Source organism: Oryza sativa, chromosome 1 (assembly GCF_034140825.1).
Source record: "Oryza sativa Japonica Group chromosome 1, ASM3414082v1".
In the NCBI taxonomy this organism is placed as follows: Eukaryota; Viridiplantae; Streptophyta; class Magnoliopsida; order Poales; family Poaceae; genus Oryza; species Oryza sativa.
In genome coordinates this window covers 34,425,372-34,449,649 of record NC_089035.1, presented here as the reverse complement: position 1 = coordinate 34,449,649, position 24,278 = coordinate 34,425,372, and the positions used below count along the sequence as shown (strand labels likewise).

The window sequence follows — 24,278 nt, the reverse complement described above, 5'->3', positions numbered from 1 at the left end:
CGCTCAATTGCGCGGATCACCCTACTAGCTATATATATGAGAAATAATTAATGGGACGTGTAGTAGTGGATGGGGCAACATTCGGAGAACTTCCTCTAAAGGCTAAAAATATGTGATAAAGCAACAAACAATAATAGTCTAACTAGGCTTGTCATGCTTAACTTGTTACTTGTGCATGCCAAGTTGAGATATCTATACTCCTTTAAAAAGACTCCAATGATAATGGCAGTGAATTTGTCACCCCACCTACTCCCGTTGAAACATATTATCCCTTGAACTTCTTAATATTACATAGCAACTAAATCTAACTAAATCTAAATGAATAGCCACATATAAAATTAATATGGATAGCCCACATTGCTATATTTCATAGAAAATATGATTTATTTATGTTAGAAAATATTGTTATATTTTTTCTTGTATCCGTAGCAAAGCACGGGCATTTAGCTAGTATATCTAAATATAGTCCCCAATTTTGACCCCCTCCATATAGAACACTTTTTTTTAATTCTGTAACTGTACTGTTTGCTTTTTTAATACAAGTTGGATGTAAAACATCATGCACATACCACACTCACATCCACACACACCTTAGGTGGGTGATTTCAAGCACACGTCTAAAAAGATTGAAGGCCTAGCTAGTCTCAGTAGCAAAGGTACGCGCTTTTACCACAGAATGCTGGAAATCCTGCTATATTATTTGGTGTTATCAAAGAGTAATAAGTGGACTGCATTGAACAGAAAAGAAAAAAAAATGATGCAATTACGAAATGCAAGCAGTACGTGCTAGCTTGAGGGAGAGACGTGGTCACTCACATTCACGGCTGAAATTGCTCCATATCCGCTGTGCCCACTGCTCCGTACGATCTGATACTGAAATTGCAGCGAAGGATGATGTAAACCGAGTAACCGACGTGCACGGTTAGTTGGTTGTGACTGATGAAAAGTTCTGTCATACTCCTTCCCTTAAAAAAAAAAAGTCCAAATCTTGCTACAAATATAAACTGTATGCGTCTAGATTCATAGCTAGGATTAACTTTTTTTAACTAGAAAAAATATCCGTGCGTTGCAACAGGTGAAGACTATTTTAATTTTATTATTGTTATACAGTTTAGTTAAGGTGAAATTCACTTTGGGAATTCGCTAGGATATATGTTTTTTTAGAAAATCATGAGCTGCAATAAAAGTCTACTTCTTATATATTTCCAAAAGCGAACTAACTTAAAAACTAATTTAATTACGGATATGTATTTCGAAAAAGAATGAACTTAAAAACTGACTCATATATGGATGACGTATTAAAATACCGGCAAAACATGGTTCCGAATGATAGAAGTACCAGACATGAGTAGCGGTAGCATCACAATGTATATATGCCAATCCGAGTAAGCATGGCAAAGCAAGAACCGTCCAGCTCAATCATGCATGGCAAGGCCAGTCAGTTGCAAGGTAATGGGCCGGCTTAACCAACAATCAATTACACACAGGCTGTTCCCATCATGATAAAGAAAAACCCATCAAGTGAAGAGAACCACGGAACCACCGCCAACGGCAGCGCTAGCTCATTTCATGATAAACAAGGCTGAAACCTGTAACTGCAGGAGCAGGGAGACGAAGAAGCAAGAACACTAGACAGATGAAAAAGGCTCGGCACATGCCAAGATTCTCGCGGAGATGTGCGCACGAGACCAAACAGCTAGCGCAAGCGTGCATGCGACGTACGTACATCCGTCCAAAGCGATGAAGGAAAGTGACATCACTCGCACGACAACCGCGCACCGAAACGAAACAAAATTGTACCACGCACTTTGCTTCTCTCGCCATCAACATACCGGTACACAAACAGAGTCGTCGAATGATCGATCACATGATCAATATTAAAAGACATACTACGTGAGAACCACTTCGTTGGTTACTTTTTATATAAAAAAATTGCAGCATGACATTGGCACTATGACATGCTATATTACTTTGTTAACAGATCGACTTGGTAGCCGGCAGGGGCGGATCCAACGTGGGTGACAAAACCCATGGATACCTCCGGAGCACTCATTCAATTTTTTTCATCATGAATAATAAACTAAAAGTCCCTAAATAGTTGGAGGTTGAAGAAACAGTGTAATTGAGCCCCTCAAAAAAAAAATTTTGTTCCTGGATCCACCCTGCTGGCCGGTACATTTTGGTGACGTTTATAGATGCCGTATTTCCAGCTTGGTCGTCGCGAGCTCGTGATGGAACGGAGATGAAAATCCTATGATACAGCGCATGGTGCATGCGGAGTAATGGCCCGGTGGACATGGCTGCCCGGAGGTGTTTGCGTGTCGCGGTGGCCCGGATGGTGCACTGGCTGGGTCCGTCGCTGCGTCCGCCCATCTGCGCGCACAGCGCGGACGGGTGGACGGACGAGCTAGCGAGAGCAAGAGCTGCAGTGTCACATGCGCAGGCTTTTCTTCCCCTCCCTCTCTCACCTACACATGCGCTTGCCGGCAGCACATGGCCTGACCCTGCTTGCTTGCCTGCCTGTGTGACTGTGAGCCTATCTCATCCCGCTTTAATCAAGCCACATGCACTGGGGATTGGGGTAGCCCACCCCGCTAATGATCGTCACCCTATCTCTATCTCGAGACATGAAGGAAAGAGAAAAAAGAAAGACACGCACCAAGTGATACGTACGTAATTGACAATCAAGCTTCTTGCCTAGTTAGGGACAATAATCTACACAAGCACACACATACACACACTCGCAAATCAATACCCGTTCTGTATACTACTACTTGAGGCTATCTCATCTCTCACTTTTTCTCTTTCCTTCTTGTTTTTTCTCCTTGCTTCCTTCGGGGAGCTGGCCGGTAACTGTTTTGGCGATGGTCAGATCGGTTAAGCGGAGGAGGAGGAGCAGACGCGGTGGCGCGGGCATGACACGAGGTGGTCGTTGGTGAGCCCGACGGCCTGCATGAACGAGTGGATGACGGTGGGGCCGACGAACCGGAAGCCGCGCCGCACCATGTCCTTGCTGATCGACTCCGACTTGGACGTCTTCACCGGGATCTTCCGGCTGTATTTGTAGCTCGGCGACAGCGGCTTGTTGTTTACGAACGCCCACACGTATTTGCTGAACGACCCGAAGTCCCTCCTCACCTGTTTCATCGAATATATCAAGTACACCATTAGATTCTCCCTCCATTCTTCCACTGCATATACACTTATATATAACAACTACTGCTTGTACGTAGAATTTGAGTAGGTACTAGGTATATACGTACCTAATTAACCTCACGAAAATAAGATAATCCCTGGTCAGTGTACTTACTGATAGATTAGTTGGCGTCAGCTACGTACTAAGCGTACTTAAACTAGGTATAGTTGATTGCACTCCGAATATTGGATCGCTAGCTGTGCAAGAGCGATGCATCGTGTGCAGAAACCCTTTGCCAACTAAACACGAAAGAGAACAGTTGCGCACAGTTAATTAGCCGTGTCTCCTTCGTGATGGCGCGAAGCAAGGCTTCAGCCAAAAGATTGACAGCAAGTACTAGTACTCTTTCCGGTTTTATTTTAATTGACGTTTTGTACAATAACACGGTCTATAAAATATATCTTTGATCTTATTTTTTTACTATAATATATATAATAAATAAATGCATATTTACTTTTATTATAGTGCTTTAAAAGACAAATCTATATATGTTATTATAGTTCCTTTAAACTAAATATTTTTAAAGTTATTGATGGTGAAAGTTATAAAAGTAAAAGTTTGACATCAACATTGTCTAAAACGTTAATTAATATGAAACCAACCGGAGGGAGTAGCTTCTTTCTGCCTTTCAGGCTAGCTCTTGGGTGTCAAATGCCAATTAGCTAGGAAGTGTTCGCTCTTTTTTGTTGTACTTTACCACGCACTTTGCTTTGATTCTGCAAATTACTAGTGGCATTTAAAGGGCCCTGCAGCTGCTGATTGAGCTGTCTACCATGAGGGGGCGTAAGCTGTCAGGGATTCTGTTAGGCTTCGCTTTCACTTAACTGACCTTTCTTTCCCAAGCATTCATTCATTGACCTCCCTTTTTCTTTTTGGTAAAGTTTCGGTTGTCAAGTTGTGGTACTGTCTCATCCGGTCTATTCATCAACCGGAAATTAAACACTAGTATGGAAATGCAAAAAAATAAGCTGAGGAGTATGGGCTCTATGTGAACTATCTAAAGAAAAATACAGTTTTGGGACATCGCACGTCAGTGAATAGGACGACGAGCTTGTTAGAATTGTCAAATGTCCTGATTACTAGGAATGGAAACGTTCTTGCTTGAGGACAAGTTCAGAAAGATCATGGGCTTAATTGATAGTACTAGTAGCTTGGCATGCAGATGCAGGTGACAGTACCTCGGAAATCCGGCAGGCGTTGTTGACGGCGCCTCTGATGGTGCCCAAATCCAGGCCGAACTCGGCGCTTAGCGATGCCATCTGCTTCTCCGTGTACTTGGCGACAGCGTCCACGTTGAAACCGGAGAATGCCTCCCTATTTGTGATCAAGCAAGCAGCAACGCAAAATCAGCACCAATATACTACTGGTATCACACGGATGGCTTCATCTTTAGCAGCAGAGTATGGATTGGGTTGCTCTGTTTTCGAACCTGTAGACGTGTCTCCTCTTCAGGATCGAGGTCCAGTCCGCCCCGACTTGCACGCCGGACAACGTGAGCATCTCGAACAGCAACCTGTCGTTTCAGTTGGCACGAAATGTGAGGAGAACTGTTGCAAAGCAATCGGATGCTTGTATTATTCGCAAAAAAAAGAAGGGCAAACTCACTCGTCGTCGCGCACGGGCACACCCCACTCCTCGTCGTGGTAGGCGACGTACAGGGGGTCTGCGCATGAACGATTGCGTATTAGTTAAGAGTTAATTTCGCAGTAGTGTAAATTGTTTTGTGTGGTGTCGTGTGTGCGCACCTGAATATGGAGTGATGAAGCTGCATCGCTTCTCGTCATGCCCGGTGACGGCACCGGCGACGAGCTCGGCGGCACCCGTCGCGGTAGCGCTGACTTTCCCTTCGACTCGGGAGAAGGACGCGGTGCGGCCGTAGTGCGCGATCCGCATCTTGCGCTGCGCCTGCGCCATCGCGACGTGCTCCCGCTGCGCCGCCGCGATGCTCCCGGCGGGCTCGTACGCCTCGAGCCCCGCGAACGTCACCACCGGCAGCACGGCGGCGCCGCCCTTCTTGGCGGGCTTCCTGCTCCTGTCCAAGCCCCCCATGGCCGCAGCCGCCGCCGCAGTCCTGGCGGCAGCCACCTTGGCTCCAGACACCCTCGTCGCCTTAGCACTGACCGAAGCTGGAGTAGGTGGTGGGAGAAGAGACGCCGCCGCAGCGCGGGCGAAGTCGGCGGCGCGGGACTTCTCGGGGGACGCCGCGCAGGTGGTCGCGGCCGCAGCATTGTCGAGCGAAGCCGGCATGGAGAGCGACTTCTGCAGGGACTTCTTGAGCGGCCGGGCAGCTTCAGGCGCCGCCACGCGGTTCCCCGCCGGCTGCAGCACCGGGCGGCCGTCGATCTGAGCGACGCCGGCGGACTTCACGTTGGAGTTGCACATCTTGTCCGTGAGGAGAAAAATGCTCTGAGACGGTGTACCGATGATTTAACTCCGGGAATATGTGCGCTTCGAGTAGCAGCAGCGAAGAGATGAGATGTGAGTTGGGTTGTGGTGCGGGGCGGGAAGCGGTATATATAAGCCGGGAGGGAGGCGGAGCTAGTTGGCCGGAAAAGGGCGGGGAGCTGAGGAAGGTGGTAGGGACGGAGGCGGAGAGATGAGGAGGAAGGTGGTGGGGGAAGGTAGGGACAGGTCACAGGCGAGAGAGAGGAGAGGAGGCTGTGCTGTCTGCGCATGCATGCATGCATGCATTGAGTTTTGGAATTTGGTTGCAGAGTGAATGACTACTACTGTAGCATTAGGTTGCTCTTTCCCTTTGTTTTGTTTTTCCTGTCAGATTGAACGGCAACGGGTGATGTCAAGAGGAACGGGTAAGGATCGGTTGGTATTGGTCAACTGGGCTGGTAAACCTCTTTAATTGTCTGTATATACTACTATACTGTACAGTTGTACAGGGAGCACAGTTGCAGACTTGCGGTAGAGCATGAAGCAAGCGAATGTGGCAAAAACTATCGGACGTGAAGCAAGCGAAACGCTGGGCCCTCCAAAGTGCACAACGCAACTACGAGATCTTTGAAATGCTCGCAATGAATACATTGCGATACTGTGATGGTACTGAGACACACAGACATATGCAGCTTCCGGGCTGATAGTTGAACACAAAGGTGAGACAGACACAGGGAACCAGCCAGTCAACCATGCAACGCCGACCGCTGCTGGACCCTGAGCCCTGAATGAGTGGAATTGTGGACGTCACAACCAAAACTTCCGATAGTGGTATAGTGGTATCGATCTCTAAATGCTACTACTCCTGTACTCCATACGATCGATACTTCGCTCATGGTTAATTCGGCCATGGAGAGGGAAAACAAATTTTCTTCCTGGCCGACCAAAATAACCAACCGATAGAAATTGCCCATACCTGGTTCCCTCGTGCCTAAGTCAGCCAAGATACCTTAATGCACAGGGTATATATACGACCAAGGAAATCAAGACCAACCGGCCAAAAGTCACCAGTTGATCAGTAGTACATCGATCAGACGTTTCATCCATGTAGGAACAAAACGAGGCCTCATGCATGTACAGTCACACATGCCCGATTAGTATCTTTCACCGAGCCATCTCTCTCTGACAGTCTCAATGATAAGTCCGTACACCGCTCACACGCCCGCCCGGGCGGGTGCGCGTACGTGTACGGTGTTATGTACCGCGCGGAGAGAGCTGACAAACTAAGAAAACAATCAATTTAAGCTAGCCTCTGTATTCACGAGCCACTTGGAGCTTGCAGGAAGTATCCTAGCTACATTCCCTCCACTAGCTGGCTATGCCTCGTCGCCATGCCGTGCCTCGTGCGCATGATTGAGCCGGTAGCGCGAGCGTAGCCTGTAAGCCCGTGTAATGCATCGATCGATTGATCGGTTTGCCGGTCCGACAAGCGGGGATAGCCTCGCGCACACACGCCTGGCTGTTTCGATGGGGTTTGGGTGGGGGAGAAGAAAAGGACGGCGAGCGAGCCCGGCCGACCCGACCCACGTTCTCTCGCGCTCTTTCGAGCTGGCACGGAATCTCGTGCCTCTCTTTTCCATTTCCCCTCGCAATGATCCAATCGCTCTCTCCTCTCCGGTTTCCGTCGAGCCACCAGTGCATTAGCTAGGAGATGTGCATGTACTGTACTCCTATGTTGGTTAATGCGCGGTTCCCCTCGCAGCATTGGGGGAATTGATTGGAGGCGTAGCCGTTGCTCTCCGTGTCGCGGCTGGCTGCTGCAGTTGTACTGGTCGCAATCACTGCAGCTGTGATGGCGACAAATCATTCAACCGATCGAGTCGAGCCGAGCATACGTGCCGATTAATAAAGGTTGGGGCGGGCGCGCAAGTGCGCAACCGACGTATCATTTCGGAATCCGCGTCGCTGCGACCTTTTTCAGCGAGCGATCGCCCAGTTTGTCATGAACTCATGATACGGAGAACACATGGCTTCGGTTGAGCCGGATAATGCCCGTGTCTCTCGTCGCGCTCGTGTTAAGGGGATTCTCCGGCTAAAATACTGAGATCGTTGGTTCAATCGATCGGAGGAAGTTTATGTGATGCACCAAATCTGGTGGTTGTAACTATGCATGCATGCGATTCCTTCTTTCTACTATCATGTCAATCTGCAATAGGATATCACTGTAGAATCGTGCGATTCGGTTATATGAATGATACTCTACCTCAAATGTTGAGTTCATTAAAAAAAATGTTGCTTGCACAAGTGGTGGTGACACTGCTAGTCTGTTATGTGTGGGCGGTGGTTTGCATCGCCATTGTTTTGGGCTGTCGGACACTGAGTATATCCAATCGAGCAGGGGGTGCATGAACCTTATGGCACGCCATGCGCTTCATGTCCTACCACAATAAGAGGCGGCTATCTGATGCTGCTTCTGCCACTCATCCATGATAGTAGTAGCCCTCACTCTGACCGGCTTGCATGAACCTGGTCTGACTGAATGCAAGCAAGCATGCATGCATCATCTCCATTGATCGCAAGTCCGGCCCTACGCGTCCATGTCGAGTTATCAGCCACATTGATGGTTTGATAATACAAGGGCAGCCTCAGTTTGATTAGATCCAAGCCCTTTAATTTTCATATATAGCAGCCATTCGATCGCCTTGGGTTTCTTGTATTCTTTTGTTCCCCCAAATTGAATGGCCGATATATTAATGAGCAGAAATTTTAGAATGGCAGAGCTTTGACCTTCTGGAGGAGAAATGTATTTCGTAGCAATTGAGTGCTCAAATTTCACATCTTGTATGCCCCAATATTCATGCTGCGACGAAGCCAAGTAAAGTCCGCCAAGGAGGTAATCACGGGCCTACTAAGTTAAGGCTATGGGTTTAGTGGGTCTGCGAGAGAAGGAAATACTACACAGCTACGGGCCGATTGGCCTAATTTACCAATCATTTAATCAGTAGAACCAAGGTCCGGGAGGTAGCCACAAACAAAATAATGGCCTGCATTAATCAGGGGCTTTGTGCCGCTACCGTTACGTGTTTTGGCTCGTCCCGTCGCATCCACGAGATCTGAACGGGACGAACGGGGCTAGTACGCGAACAGGCCAGTACGACGTGTACTAGGCACTGGACCGTCATTAACTCCTCCTCGACCGCACTAAACCCCGATGGGATTCATCGACCCGATCTGATCCACGATCCGGTGAAAAACCCGCGCTTCTGCACGCACTAGACGAAACGCCGGCGCGATCGAACTCCCCCGGCCGGCAACTAACTTTGGCGGAGCGCGGCGCGCGGGCGCGGTTGTGGCCCTGCAGGCAAGGTGGGCGATCGATCGATAACCGGTGGCCAGGCGGGGGGGGACATGTCCATGTGCGGCTAGCCCCAGCGGCACGTCCATTATTTCGATGCCAATCTTGTAGGAAAGCACCGGGAGGCGGGCGGGAGCCCACGGTGCGGGCGCGCGCGCGCCCCACCTGCCGTGTGCCTGCCTCGCGGACTCCGTGAGAGAGAAGGGGAGGGCACATCAAGCTAGCGCGGAGGAGTGAGTTGTGCGGCGCGCGCTCCGGCCGGTCGCGTGCTGGCTGGCGCGGTGTTGGGTTGGGGAGGGGGTGCGGGCGGATGCGGCGTCAATTCGTATTGCAGGGGTTGGGAACTTGAGATAGATCGTGCATGCCGCCCCACGCATCGAGCCAGGTTGGTGGATTGCACAGTTCCTTGAATAGCCGATGCAGGGCTCTCGGGTAACAAGGTACTGTAGCTAGGATGGTTCGTGTCGGGGGTTCCGGCCTTGGTAGATGCGGACTGTGATTTTGCCCTCGGATGCATATATAGCAAAAATATCTTATCTGCTAAGTTGATGTTCGAACTGCTAACGTTAAGAAAACAGAACTTTCTTCTTGGCCATGGGTTTATTATACAGTTTATATTAGCAACACCGTGGACCTAGTGGGGGAGAGCGATTCCATTTTCTATCTCACTCTCTCCCTCTAATCCCATGGACGTGGTTAGAGTTGTGATGCTCGTTGTTTGGTGCTAGTTTTGGGCGGTTTCGGTGGTAGCTTCTCTGTTGGCCAAGCGACGGCCGGTTGGATGCTAGTGTTCTCCTGATTCTGTATAGGTGTTGTCAGTGCGTGGTGGTGTTGGTTTTTTCTTTCCTAACTACTGCCTTTCAATGTGCTAGCCTTTTAATTTTTTTCTGCTCTATAATCATCGGACTATCTGCTGGTGGTCATTAAAAACAAGGCAAAATTCGTTATATAGTATCAAAAGTTCACATTTTTTTATTTTAGGAAAAAAATACAAATTATCCCCCCGAACTATCGTGGTCGGCCGAATTTCCACCTGAACCCGAAAAACAGACATCATTCACCCTGAACTTTTAATACCAGACGAATTACCCCTCTCGACCCAATTTAGAGCAGTTTTGTCCTACGTGACGTACGCGTGGCAACCCAGTCAACATTTTCTTTTTTAAAAACATGGTGGGGCCCACTTGCCATTCTCTCCCATCTCCTCCTTTTCCTCTCCCCCCTCTCTCTCTCTTGTGACATCAGGCGCGGCCGCGTGGGCGGTCGGCACGCGAGGGCGGGCAGTGGACAGCGGCACGGGACATTGGCAGAGAAGCGAGGTGGAGGCGGAGGCGGGCGCGGCTGGGTGCACGAGGTAAACGCGACAGGCAAGCGTGGCGGCGGGCGCGGCTGGGTGCACCAAGCAAGCGCGGCAGGCGGCTCTGGTTGCGCCACAAAATCCGGGAGGCGGAGCCGATGGAGGAAGCGGCCAAGTCCTAACGGCAGCGACGAGCACCCCGGACAGGCGCTGGCGCCGGCTCATTGCAGAGGACATTGTGGCTCGGGCCGGTCGACGGCGGTGGCAGACCAACGAACGCTGGCGAGGGAGAGCCAGCTTACGGCATGATCCAGGAGAAGGCGATGACCGGAGAAGGAGGAGGTCGGGGCTGGAGGCCCCAAGGTCGACCGCGGTCGCGGCGAAGACCGGAGCAGATTCCGTCGACGATGACCTAGCCAGCGAGGTGCCGTTGTTGCTGCTTGACGATGACAAAACCAAGGAGATCGATCTCTCCTGAAGTCCTGATGACCAAGAACAAAAAAGACGGGGCCGCCGGAGAGGATCAGGATCGATCTTCTCGGCCCACCGCCAGCCCTTGCGCACCGCCGTGCGCGCCGACCGCCCGCGCGGCCACGCCTGATGACACGCTGCCGCCCACCGCTGCCCCCGCGTGCCGACTGCCCATGCGGCCCCACCAGACGACGCGCTGCCGCCCATCGCCGCCCTCGTGTGCCGTCCGCGCCTGATAGAGAGAGAGAGAGGCGGGGAAGAGGGGAAGAAGAAAAAGGAGGAGATGTGAGAGAATGACAGGTGGTCCCACCATGTTTTAAAAAAAAGAAATGCTGACTGAGTTGCCACGCGTACGCCACGTAGGACAAAACTGCTCTGGATTGGGTCGAGGGGGGTAATTCGTCCGGTATTGAAAGTTCAGGGTGAGTAATGTCTAGTTTTCGGGTTCAGGGGGGAAATTTGGCCGACCGCAATAGTTCAGGGGGTAATTCGTACTTTTTTCCTTTGTTTTATAGCACCGAAAGATACCGGTTCACTTTAATAGCACCCAAAGTTCACCCGTTCCTATTTTTAACACTTCCGTCAATTCTCGATTGTTTTCCGTGCGTCTTGATTGTTATTGACCCAGCCACCGCACGTGATATGACGTTTCTATCCCTCACAAGTACAAGTGGAATGCATACCAAAGAGGGGTAGAAACGTCATGGCTGGCTCAATAGCGATAAAAAAAAGGATGGAAAACGATCGATATTTGATGAAAGTGTTAAAAATAGGAACAATGTAAACTTTGGGTGTGCTATTAAGTGAACCGGTTATAAAACCAAAAAAGTGAGCTTTGAATGCTATATAACCAATTTTACCTAAACACAATATTAGCACCACCGTTAACCAAACTCCAAACGAAAGCAGTAAGAGAACCAGACCCTTTTTCTTGGCCATGGTTTTATCTTCATGTGTCTAGGTCGTATGTAAGATTGATTTTTTTTTTCGAGGGAGGGGGTATGCGTAAAAAATGGTGGTCATCCACAGTATTGGTTACCTTAAAAACGCAGCCTAAACCACAGAGCGCCATGGTGGACCTGATAAGTCCCATGTCTTGACCGCTTGGCACATTTGACATATGGAAGGAGCGCAACCTACGGACCATCGATCCATGAGAGCGCATCCCCGTTCTGAATGTAGTAACCGAGCAAATAAAAGAAAGAGCCACGCACTGGTGCATCGTGCCATCGTGGGAGCAAAGGGTGCAAGGTTGGGGTGCTCACTACCATCATGCTGCAGGCGAAGGCGAGGAGAGAAAGGACGATGAAGACGACTGGGCAGGAGACGATGGAGAAGAGATTACTCACTCTTAACGTTGCTTACGGTTCGCTGGAGTTCGCCGCCGACATGAGCCAGAATCTTGTAAAAGGACAATATGGGGCTGGAACAGGATACCCATGAGGAAAAAGTACATATGAGGTCTCTCATTTTGTCATATATATATATATATATATATATATATATATATATATATATATATATATATATATATATATATATATATATATATATATATATATATATATATATATATATATATATATAGTAAATTTGTTTGGTGTTCCATGGTGCCCGGGCACCATGATTGAAATTTACTATATACCCAATTCAAATGAGTATGAAACTTTTTCAAATATTTAGGTATTAACGTTAACTACTTTACTAACTAGTTCAAAGCAAGTTTGAACTGAATTCAAACTTGCTTTTGTTAGATTTTGATTCTAGGTATATAGCATCCAAACATATAATTAGTTGGTATGTAATAATGGATTGTGAAATAAAGTTAAATTTGAGTTGTTTTGTTGCTAGGTATAGGTATGAATCGAATACTTATAAGTAGGTATATACTCACAATTTAAAAATTTTGAAAAATTTGGGCGAATTTGTGTATTTCATACCATGGTGCCCGGGCACCATGGTAGTATCTTTCAACTTACAAAACCAGATCACTCTAGGTCCTTAAGCGGTATTGACCCTGGTTTTATCTGAAGTGATGGCTGAGTTAGCGTGGGAGCCATGTGGACCCCACATGTCAGTGAAACCACAATTTCTTATTCCCCTTTCCGCTCTCTTCCCTCATCTCTTTCCAGTGCACGCCCGATGTGAGAAGGCGATGCGCGTGACCGGCGACGGTCGGCAAGGAGAAAGGCGGCGGATATGAGATAGGCGGTAGCGGCACCGGTGGAGAGGAGTTGGGCAGCATAGACGCTGACTGGCCAGCAAGCTCGAGCTCGCCCACTCGTCGGCGGAAAGGCGGCAGCGGCGGGTAGGCGGTGGAAAGGCGATAGCAATAGGTAGCAACAGTTGTGCCTCGACCTCGCTGTCCACACCGTCCTCCCGCCTCCCCACGTCCCGCCTTGACCTCGCTGGCCACGCCATCCTCTTGCTTCCCATGTGCGAAGATGGCTGAGCGGGGCGAGGTGTAGAGGAGGAGGCCCGACGGTGAGGTGATGGTGGTCTGGGCCGGGCGAATCTCTCCACGGAGGCGACGAGGAGAGGCGGAGTTCACCGGTTAGGATGTCGCTAGGGGGCTCGGCCCTCCCCATGCTCCCCCTTTACACCCACATCCCTCCCTGTTCCGCTGCCTCAGCTCTCTCGCGGCGCCGCCACCCCCTCCCCATCTATCTTCGCCAGCGAGCTCTGCTGCCACCAACAAGGGTCACCACCGGCCGCCACCCTTCTCCGGTTCTCCCTGTCCGCTTTGGAGGCTTGGATTAAGATGGGAAGAGAGAGAGAGGGGACCTATAGAGGTGGAAGAGGATTGAGGTGATGACATGTGGGTCCCACGCTAACTTAACCGTCACGTCAGACAAAACCGGGGTCAATACCGTCTAAGGACCTGAGTGACCAGATTTTGTAAGTTGAGGGATGCTATATCTCTGGTTGTTCGGTTGAGGGGCAATTTTGTAATTTGGTGACAAGTTTAGGGACCTTGTATTTTTTTTCCTACTTTTGAGCGTGTAATGGCTTCATATCTGGGCCAGATAATAGCCCATCCTCTTCGTACGGCCTACTTTCTCAGCAAAACTCTGAACGGCCCAGCCAAATTAAACCTTTTGCTGGACGGTTGGTTGGTGCGCACAACTTCAGGTCACAACAGATCTTGGGTGGACATTGCTCGGGCAATGGCAGGAGAAGCTGATCTTTGGAGATTGGCTAGGGCAGCTATTCCTAGTGTAGTGATCCATTTGGACAGGGAGGGGTCGCCAAATGGTTTGGGAGATTAAGCTTTCATAGTCTTGTTTCTCTCCTCTATCCCGTCCCTATCTCGTTTTTCTTTTTGTTGCACCCGCCTTGTACATAAACTTTATTTTTTCTTAATACAATGATGCGCTCCTTGCGTATTCCAAAAAAAAACTTCAGGTCACAACCTGTAGAGGATGATTGTGTGGTACAAGTATAACGATGGCATCATGGATGGAATGGTTGAATTCACGATGAACAGCCTCCGGAACACGCTAAAATGTTTGAATTATTAAAGATTTTTGAAGTGACTAAAAACTGTGCAGACCTAATTAAAGGCAAAGTCATACAGAGCTGAGCTCCGGATGCAACTTCTAATTAACCGTCCACATTTATCATAAATTTTCCAAATAAGAGTGATGTTCTTTGATAAAACCATATAGTACAACTTAATATATGGGCCTGCTAAACAGAAGCTCATGTGCTTTTGGATATCTGTTCACTGTTGTTTTTCTCAATTGTGTCGAATCCTTGGAGCTGCTGCTTCCATATTCCTCGTGTTGAGAACCACCAATCAGCAGAAATGTTCAGCCCGGAATCGGATGCATCTTCATCCTTCAGTTGCAAGATATGGTAGCATTGGCCCCCACTTTCTGAACAGTATCCAACGCTTAATGCTTTCGTCGTCCCAGATTAAACAGTCCCACCAGAATGTTTCTCCTATCGTCGTGACAAATGGACTGTTTTCATCAACGCCAACAGGGATTTTTCTCAGCTTTGCACAGCTTCTCACCTTGAGATTCTTCAGAGACGGCAAAGTTCCACCACAGATACAGGATAGCTCAGGAAGCTCCCACAGTTCCAGTGACTGCAGCCTTGGAAGAGCGTCATCTCCCAAGACACTGTCATCTTCAAATACCCTCTCCAGAATGTCACAAAACTTTACATGCATCGTTTCAAGATTCGGAAGACATACCATTGAAGGAAAGATCCACTTGAGATTTGGACAACAATCAATGAGCAAGTGCTTCAGACAACTGAAACTAACCACATCTTTCACCCCTTCCAAAAGGGATGACAACCTTTCTAGGTTGGAGATCCATAGATTGTGCAAGTTGCCCCATGCAGACAAAATCTCAATTTCATCTACTGAGAGAAGACTCTCCAGTTGGCTACAATTCTCTATCCAAAGTTCTCGAACTGCTTCCATACTAGTAATATTCAGGTCTGAAGACCTGGTGGTCGCTAATCTCTTTAATGATACCAGTTCAGCATGACCAAGAATGCCCTCAGTTTCGGAAGGAACATCAAAGGTACCGTTTATTTCAAGAAACTTATCAAGATCAATGGAATGTGTAAAGTGTTTTGTCTTAAAGTAGGAACTCCGAAAGATGAAATCTGCCTTCATTAGTTGTGCATCAGTATCCAAGGCTTGGTCATCCTTCAGAGGAGAGATGATAATCTGAAACCTTTGAAAACCATTCAACCATAATGGAGAGTCCTTTTTCAAGGAGTGAAAGAAATAAGTGTCACTCGCATAAACAAATGTTTTGCTATCCTCGTTATCGCTAAATAGTACTCCCATGTTGAACATATCACACAGCTGAAAAGTCAGTCCGCAAGGCAACCACAGCATAGCCATCAAATCCGATAAATCTCCTATTCTGCCTAGCTGCAAATTCTGGATAGCACCAGTTTTGGACACTCCGTAAGGAAACCTGATGAGTTCTGTATCAGAGAGTATGCCATCTGATTTGATGGTGTTCTCAGACCCCACATATGGGCAATTCTGCAGCAGCAAGTGGCAAAGCTCCCTGGAAGCTGGAAGAGAAGGCAAGCATTTGATGGAAGTTGTGGAAAGATCAAGGAGCTTTAACAACATCATATGGTCAAATGATCCAGATTCTATACTCCTCAGGGAACGACAACTAGATGCATTCAGGACCTCTAACTGTGCCAATGAAGCTATGTGCTGAATTTCTTCCAGGTGATCACAGCCCATGAGTAACAATATTCGGAGCCTAGTCAAACAGGAGATTGAACGCGGTAGTATCTTGATTCCAGTAAATGAGAGGTCTAGTATCCCAAGCATTCCCATATGGCCAAATGATCCAGATTCTATACTCCTCAGGGAACGACAACTAGATGCATCCAGGACCTCTAACTGTGCCAATGAAGCTATGTGCTGAATTTCTTCCAGGTGATCACAGCCCATGAGTAACAATATTCGGAGCCTAGTCAAACAGGAGATTGAACGCGGTAGTATCTTGATTCCAGTAAATGAGAGGTCTAGTATCCCAAGCATTTCCATATGGCAAAAGAGTTCTTCTGATATATATTTCATATGGCGGTTTCCTCTTAAAAATAATGATGTAAGCCAGAAGCATCGTACACTTCCATCAAGATATTCCATTTCGGTACTCATTAGTGAAACTCTTGTGCTTAACTTGGCCAGACACTCTAATTTTCTTGCAGGATTACCAAACTTGAAGTCATGTTGCTCTCTGTAACCGTTTACCTTTCCAAATCCTGATACAGTCTCTCTAATCACATCATGCATACGTACGTGATCATTACCATCCATATACAGCATACAACGCTTTAAAAGGACATCAAGAATTTCCTTTCCAATACAGCTAGCCTCGTGAAATTCAATAGATTGTGTGATTAGACCATCCATTACCCAGAAACGGATTAAGTCATTGACTGGAATTCCTTGATCCTCAGGGAAGAGTAAGCAGTACAAGAAGCAGTGCCTTGCATTAGCATCAGGAAGTTGATGGTATGCGAATTTCACAAGACGCTGCATTGTGTGGAACACTGATACCTTGGATCCTAGAGTGACACAAGCATTTCTGACCAACTCATTTAATGTATCTTGACTTGGTACATCACACAATACTCCAGCCAATAGAATGACTGACAGTGGGATGCCATAGCAATTGTTGATTAAATCTAGTGTGTATGAAGAACCAACATCTTTTCCAATCTTTGTACAGAGTAGGTTATATGACTCTTCATAAGTTAGAGGTTGTGGCATTATTACTGTATCTGGGCCATGTGGCCACATAGCACCTGCTGTCCTCCGAGTTCTTGTGGTCACGATTACTTTTGAACCAATATTTTGCTGGCGGGGATGAGGAATTCCCATGTGCTCCAAGATATTTTCCTCAGTGAAATAAGCATTATCAAGAACCAACAGGAACTTCCGTTTTGTGAGATATTCCTTGATCATGGTAGTAGTTCTTTGTACTGACAAGTCCTCTCTGATTTCACATGACAGGCATGCAGTAATCTTATCTATACACTGTCTCAGGCTACAATTTATTGACAAGGAAATCCAGATATACTCATCAAAGAGATTATTGGCCCTTGCTGCTTGATATGCAGCCTTTGCAGCCCATGTCTTCCCTAAGCCACCTATGCCTTCAATGAGAATTGATCCGACCTCTGGACGAACAAGCAATCTGAGCACATCTTGGATTGAAATCATTTGATCCCCTTTCACTAATTGCACACGTCCCACATTGATTGGCTGTTTTGGCTTCCAAAAACAACAATAGGATGACATTTGCTACTTCTGTTTTGTCAGCTCCAGTACCCTGTGTAGTGAAACTGCCAATTCATATATGCATTTGCACAGAAGATAAGACCATGTTTATGACCCTTCCTGTTCATGGAAGTTTTTATTATGTCAAACAACTATAGTTGATATTCTTGGCTATCCTTTTTTGTGGGTAAAAAACAAGTTCCCTACATGCAAAAATAAATTCTCAGTCACTATAAATTAGACATCACTTCAGGTATGACAAAAGAACGGTTCATATATAACTGATGATTTATAATTTTGTATATGTTTTTGCTATTGCTTTGGTTAATACATGATGTTTTTGTCCCCTAGTATGTTCTTTATTTCTCATCGCTGTCACATATTTTTAAATGAACTAGTTAAACAGTGAGTGCCTCATGCAGTCATCCACTATCACACAAGTATTACAGGATTCATATATTAACGCTAGAACTTATCATTCAGAGAATTTGACAATAAACAGTGTTTACTCAATGCTTATCATCGAGCATAGACGGTACATGGTTACCAACATAACATAATGTTTTTATAGCTAAAGCAGATCATAGATCTATTCAATTTGGTTTATTTGAAATTTGATATGACTCCCCTAATGGTATTTGATTCTACTGTATTTTTAGTATACCTATAAAACTAAGTTTTATGTGATAACTAGTCAAGTATGAGTCTAAAAGTTCATAAACCGGCATAGCATGAGACCGACAAGGCACGCTGAATGTCACCAACAGCTCAAAATGAAAGCCCATTCAATAACTCAAGTGTACTGCATAATGGCTCCTTAAGTCCTTTAAAATTTTTAGGATGGTCTCTGCTGGTAGTGGAATCAATCTAACCATTTCATTGTTCCTTTAAAAAAAAATCAAACCATTTCATCTTTTCTCATTCAATGGACTATATCTATTTATTCTACCACCTTAACTACTGATGATAGAACACATAAATCAATGGATTAAATTGTTTATACCGGTGATAATACTACTAGAGACCACCGTAAAAGTACTTCTAGGTGACTACTGACTAGGACTCAGCCCAAGAGCATTTCGTGTTTCGAAAGAGATTTACAAGACATGCATGTACTGAATTATTTGTTTGACAGAAATCTTAGCATGGGAAGTGATTTGGTATGGTTGGGGCCCCATGTCGCCCTGTCGCACGGGCGGCACGGGGGGTGAACCCTAGCCCCCGTTGCCGCCCCCTCCCTTCCTCTCCTTCCCCTCGCTGCCGCCGTAGCGCGCTGCCGGCGTCCGAGCGGCCAGCTGGGAGGGCAGCGGCGAGGCCTTTCCCCGGCGACGCGACGTTTCAGCGCGAGGGCCGCGGCACAGCGCGCGGTGAGCAAGGGCGAAGGCTTTGGATCTGGCGGCGCCGCGACCAGATCCAGCGCCTTGCCGCTGGGGACAAGGCCGGGCACGAGCGGCGCGATGGGACGCAGAGGAGGCTGAGCGGCGCGCGTGCTGGCAGCTGGATACAGGTCGCATGGGCAGGTGGCGCGAGTGTTGGCGGTGCAACGGCGCGTGTGCTGGTGGCCGGCGTGGAGTAGGCCAAAGTAGGTGCGGCAGACCTGGCCCTCCCGCGGCTAGACCGGGAGGGGGTGGCGGTGAAGCTCGCGGCGAGCGGGCAGCTCCGACGACGCGACTGCTCGTGACGGTGGTGGACTCGCGGTGACACGGCCAGGTGGAGGCACGGGGCGGAATAAGGGGGTGCTGCCGTGGCAGGTGGCGGAGGACAATGACGACGGCTGCATGACGCGGCGGCCAGCGAGGCCGGCGCGTCGGGAGGCGGCGGAGGCCGTGTGGTCAGCATAGGCATGAGCGACGACAGGGAAGCCGTCGCCAAGAGGCCGGTGCGGACGATGGCAGAGAGGCCGCCGTGGTGAGTCCGGCGGTGGTGGTGGTGGTCGGCTGGTGAAGTGCACGGCGCAGTGGCTTGTGGCTGGCGAGCACGGCGCGTAGGTTGATGCAGTGTGGTGCGGCCGTGATGGGCCGGTGCGACGACGAGGCTACAACGGTGGGAGGTCAGAGGCGGCGGCGATGCAACCAAGCGGCTCGTCTAGGGCAACATGGTTGAGGCGGCGGCGGGGGCGGTTTGCCTGCCACAAGATGGCCACGCTAGACTGGCTAGTGCAGGGGAGGGGGGATCCATCTTCTCTCTCACCCTTTCCCTCTCCAACCCGCCCACGTGGATGGATCTAGAGCGACCCGAGGATTGAGACTCTACTCTGATGGCCGACCGGCGGCGAGGCGTTGGCGGGGTGGCTGCGCGTTAAAGGGCATTAGCTAGTGGTGGCTGTTGAATCTGACGGGCACTCATTGACGTGGGAGGGTAGGAAAGCTTTGGGCGAAGGCCTAGCCTTCGGGCCGGCAACGACGACGATTGCGGGCGTTGCATTCTCCTTGGGGCGTTGTTGTGCTTTCTCCTCCTTTGGTTCTTTAGGTGAAAAACATGTCCTGGTTCTCTAGGAGGGGCGACGACGGCGCTCTTTGACGTCGCTTCCTCCTTGGAGGCGTCGTTTAAAAGTTCCTTTCAGGTTGTGTGCATATTGGGTTTCTGCAGCAGGATCAGACGTGGACGTGTGGTATGGTTGTATTTTCTTTTTCCTGACTACAGTCTCTCTCCTAGGACTGTAGACTTGTATTTTTTTCTTCTATATCAATAGAAATGCCACACTCTCTTGTGCGGGTTGTTTCAAAAGAAAAAAAAAACAGAAAAACTACTCAACCATATCCCGTGGAAACGGAATAAGTGGGTAACGCTTCGTTCTTATCTATTCGTCTTCTCTCCGAGTCTTCGTCTTCCTCCTCCGCCTCTCCTATTTCGCCCTCCTTTTTCCCCTCCCCATCCTCCTCTCTGTTCCAGAGAGCTCCTCTATACAGGCATGGAGGCGACGAAGCATGCCCCTTAAAACGGATCCCCTCCCCTCCTCCTCGATGTTGGATCTATACCAAGTGGCACGTTGGTTACAAGGTCCTATTGCCTCCTTCTTCGTATCATGCTTTTGAGACATGGGCACCCTATGGATCTAGCTCCCATGGCGGAAGGGGGCAACTAGGAAGGAGGGAGGCTGTTGGGAAGGATGCTGACCAGCGTGGGCTTCTCGGCCTCCTTCTAGGCGCGTTGCCGATGGTGATGGAGGGGCGTGACCAATGAAGCTTCTGGAGCTTTCATTGGCAGCGACGTGATGGTGAGTCATCATGCTCATTGCCGGAGTGTGTACAAGTACATTGTGCAATGTATCATCCATAGCCGGTACCCCGTAGGTACCATGTCTGGTACATGTGGTATCACCGCTGATACCCAGATATCAGATCTGGCACCTTTAGGTACAATGGTTAGTACCCGTGGTATCATGGCTGGTACCCATAAGTATTAAATCTGATACCTAGTACCTGCGAGGTATCAGGTATCATGGCTGGCTGCAAGGTATCAGGTATCATAACTGGTTGCGTGGTATCAAGTATCATGGTTGGCTACGAGGTATCAAGCACCACACGCCTTTTTCTCTCATCTTCTCCTTTCCCCTCGGCTCGATCCTTGTTCCCTACTACTGTCGCAGCTCGCAACCAATGTCACTCTCTGCATCGCCAAGCGTTGGTTCAAGACGTGTGGGGCGCGATACCAAGGAGGATATTGGAGGAAGAGGGCACTGCAGCTCCGGCTAGCTGCAGCGGCGCTCCGCCGACGAGGTGTTGCGTGCGGAGGCACGCGAGACCGAGGAGGGTCCGGCTGGGGAAAGCAACGAGGAATCGCGTGGATAGCAGGTGATGCGGTTGGAAAGATCTATTAATTTATCGAGTGGTTTAGTTATCCCGTAACTTTAGTCTTGCACGGTATCCCGTGCGTAACTGCCCTAAAAAAAACCTTAGCATGTATTCTTTGTTCTTTATAACTACGATCTTGGATTTGGTAATCCGGATTCCAGAATATTGAATCAATGGCCTTTACAAACAGCAGTCTTTCTTTATTTTTTGTCACACTGAACAAATCTACCAGGATTTTAAGTTCAGATATCAATAAGTATACAGCCTATCTTTTTAAGGTAGCTAGAAGAGGTGAAACATATGTGGAATTGAGTAGATGAGTATGATGAAGTACTGAATCTAGATACCAAATGGTAAAGGATGGCTAGTTTGTGATGCCACACCAGAACGAATCTTATGAGAGCATGTAGAACAAAAATCACGAACCTCATATGGGAGCATAGGCTGCAAGCAACAGGAATCAAACTGCTGCCCTTCCAAGGTGCTCCATCGAACAACTCTGTTTTTTTTTCCACTTCTCTGCTTGGCTTATCATCTTCTCCAAGTTCAGTCTAATCTCTTAAGTAGCTAGGTGACTAAGGTGAGAGGTTGGAGTCTGCTCACGCGGTTCCCCGTCTGTGGGGGAGGAAAACGAGATGAAGCCGCGTGATCCGTGTGTGGGACAACACTGCAATAAAAGATTAAAATTAAAATTTTAAAAGAGGTCGTCTTCTCTAGTTTTTTCATGGAATATATTCCATAGGAGAACATTGACCACTTGGGGGTCGTTGCGTCGTCTCCACTGGACCTGCCAATGTCTTTGTTGTCGTCTTCGTCTCCTGTGTCTTCCTAAAGGGACGAAGGATCAAGGAGAGATAACAGTGCAGAAGTGGGAATTCACTACAAGAAAAAGCAGTGACAGAGTACATATCTTTCACCCCTCACGTCGGTCGGGGACTCGGGTCGACCTAGATGATGAGAATCTAGATAGGGGATTCAAGAGGAGCAAACCCTCGGTCTCAACGATTACGAGGGTAAAAACCTCGCTCCGCTGCCGCGCCGCGGTCGAACGTGGCCGCGCCTCTCGTAGGTCGAGGGGCGCGCAGACGCCGGTCGGTGCCGCCGTCGAACTGTGGCCGCCCCTTCAGGTCGGTTGACCCAGAGCTGCTGCCGGTGCCCCGCCGGCCGAACTCGCGCCGCCGCCGCCGCCGCGGCTGTCGCCCTCCTGGCTAACGTCGATTAAGCTCGTGTCCGCCACTCTCTGCCCCGCGCCGACGCCGGTGAGGGTGGTAGCCGGGTAGGTGAGTACAGTGTTTTATACTAATTGTACAGTATTCACTCCGTATTCTAACGTATAACGCTGTTCATTTGTCTTATTAAAAACTTTATGTATTTATTATTTATTTTATTATGACTTGATTTATCATCAAATATTATTTAAACGTGACATAAATATTTTTGTATTTACATAAAAATTTTAAATAAGACGAATGGTCAAACATAGTTCAAAAAGTCAACGGTGTCATACATTAAAATACGGAGGGAGTATTATTATAAAATTTTCTGTGTTATAAAAGCCCTTTCTTGTATATTCATGTTTTATTTATTTATCAATTTTATAATCGCAATTGTATCATATATGTTTTGTCTTCCGCTGTTTTTCATCATTTGTTCAAAACAGAACCTCATAAAGCCTCGCAGTTGATAGCTTCAGCCGGCAACTATTGGCAGTGCTGGTCTGCTGACTCTTACCAGCAAAGGAACGAACCCTCGTTTGAGTGAGTGTGGTTTATCGTTTCTCCCCTCTGGTTGGGTTTACCCCTTTATAACAGTAGTACTGTAAATGAGTCCACCCTCTGCAATTTTCTGTTTGATGAAAACAAGTTGAAGCCGAATTAAAGAACAGAGATATGGCTGAGAAGCATGTTACTACCGAGTTGAAAAAATATCAACTTATATCAAGATTTTAAGTCAATATAGCTTCATTTGTTTTGGTCAGGCATATCAAGATTCAAGAGCTGTCTCTTTTACATCAAACTGTAAAGTCCAAAGTGATACTGATAGGTCTGTTAGGTTTCGTTTGGTTTCATAAGAAGATGGTGGAAGTGTGCTCCAGACTTTTATTAAGCATAATCTTTCCAGCCTATTGAATGCTAATTAAAGGGTAAGGGTGCTCCAGATTCTTAGGATATCTGATATCTTGCCAGTATGATAGTCTCTTGGTGCTCGTTTGTCTGGGAAACTATTTTGATCCCTCAATGGGATGTTCCCTCGTTATTTGTATGTCACTTAAATGGTTATAAAAAAAATTGAAAAAAATTAAGTAGATGTATTAACATGTGATATATCACTACACAAACATGCAAGTTCAAATTCAACTTCGACAACTCGCAACGAAAAAAACAAATCTGACTATGAATATATGTAAACTAGCTGTAATTTAATTTTTTTTATTGCGAGATGTAGAAGTTGAATTTGAACTTGCATGTTTGTGGAGTGATATATCACGTGTTAATACATCGTTTCAAATTTTTTCACCCGTTTGAGTGACGTGCAAACAACGAGGGGACATCCCCTTGAGGATCAAAATCCACTCCCCATTTGTCTCACTGGTGGTCTGCTTAGGTGTGTGGCTGCTTTTGTAACTTGTCTCTGAAAACGTTGCACAGTGAAGTTTCGCTGCTAATCTCACTGCTTTCTCTTGAATCTGAAGAAGAAGAAGAATAGCATACATAAGAATTTTTTAAATTTTGATAAACAGAAATAATTAATGAATACAATCTTAGTCGAATCAGCTAGAATTTTGCTTAGCAGTTCTTTCATTTCTGTAGCCAACCTAGCCTCATTGTAATATGATTTCTGAGGCCTGAGTTAGCTTCAATACCTCTTTTAGAGGAACTAGCCGAATTTCCCACCCAATCGGGCAGACAGTCTACCAAAACTATAATTGTGCTACAAAAATCTAATCTTTATTTCTAAAAATACAATTGTATTTCTCATAGAGTTGTAAGACTTGCTTTCATGTT

General features: G+C 47.5%; 2 protein-coding genes across 6 annotated transcripts; both read right to left on the bottom strand.

The window, feature by feature from the left end:
• Positions 1-2,663: 2,663 nt before the first annotated feature.
• On the bottom strand, positions 2,664-5,681 carry LOC4327631 (uncharacterized). Its single transcript, XM_015769075.3, has 5 exons — positions 4,942-5,681; positions 4,802-4,859; positions 4,626-4,709; positions 4,375-4,510; positions 2,664-3,138 (listed from the first exon to the last, which is right to left on the bottom strand). The coding sequence occupies exons 1-5, from the start codon at positions 5,576-5,578 to the stop codon at positions 2,878-2,880; spliced, it is 1,176 nt and encodes a 391-aa protein (XP_015624561.1). The 5' UTR covers positions 5,579-5,681; the 3' UTR covers positions 2,664-2,877.
• Positions 5,682-14,261: 8,580 nt separating this feature from the next.
• LOC4327630 (probable disease resistance protein At1g61300) lies at positions 14,262-22,540 on the bottom strand. Of its 5 annotated transcripts, none has more exons than XR_010736848.1 (3): positions 22,028-22,540; positions 21,700-21,940; positions 14,262-17,599 (listed from the first exon to the last, which is right to left on the bottom strand). XR_010736848.1 is itself a non-coding variant. In XM_015762352.3 (3 exons), exon 3 carries the CDS (start codon positions 17,498-17,500, stop codon positions 14,540-14,542), a length of 2,961 nt encoding a protein of 986 aa, XP_015617838.1. In that variant the 5' UTR covers positions 17,501-17,682; positions 21,700-21,940; positions 22,028-22,540; the 3' UTR covers positions 14,262-14,539. The 5 variants fall into 5 exon arrangements, 3 of the variants coding, with proteins under 3 accessions (XP_015617838.1, XP_066160573.1, XP_066160577.1); XR_010736850.1 differs by having other exon boundaries at positions 14,262-17,531; XM_015762352.3 differs by having other exon boundaries at positions 14,262-17,682.
• Between the last annotated feature and the right edge of the window lie 1,738 nt (positions 22,541-24,278).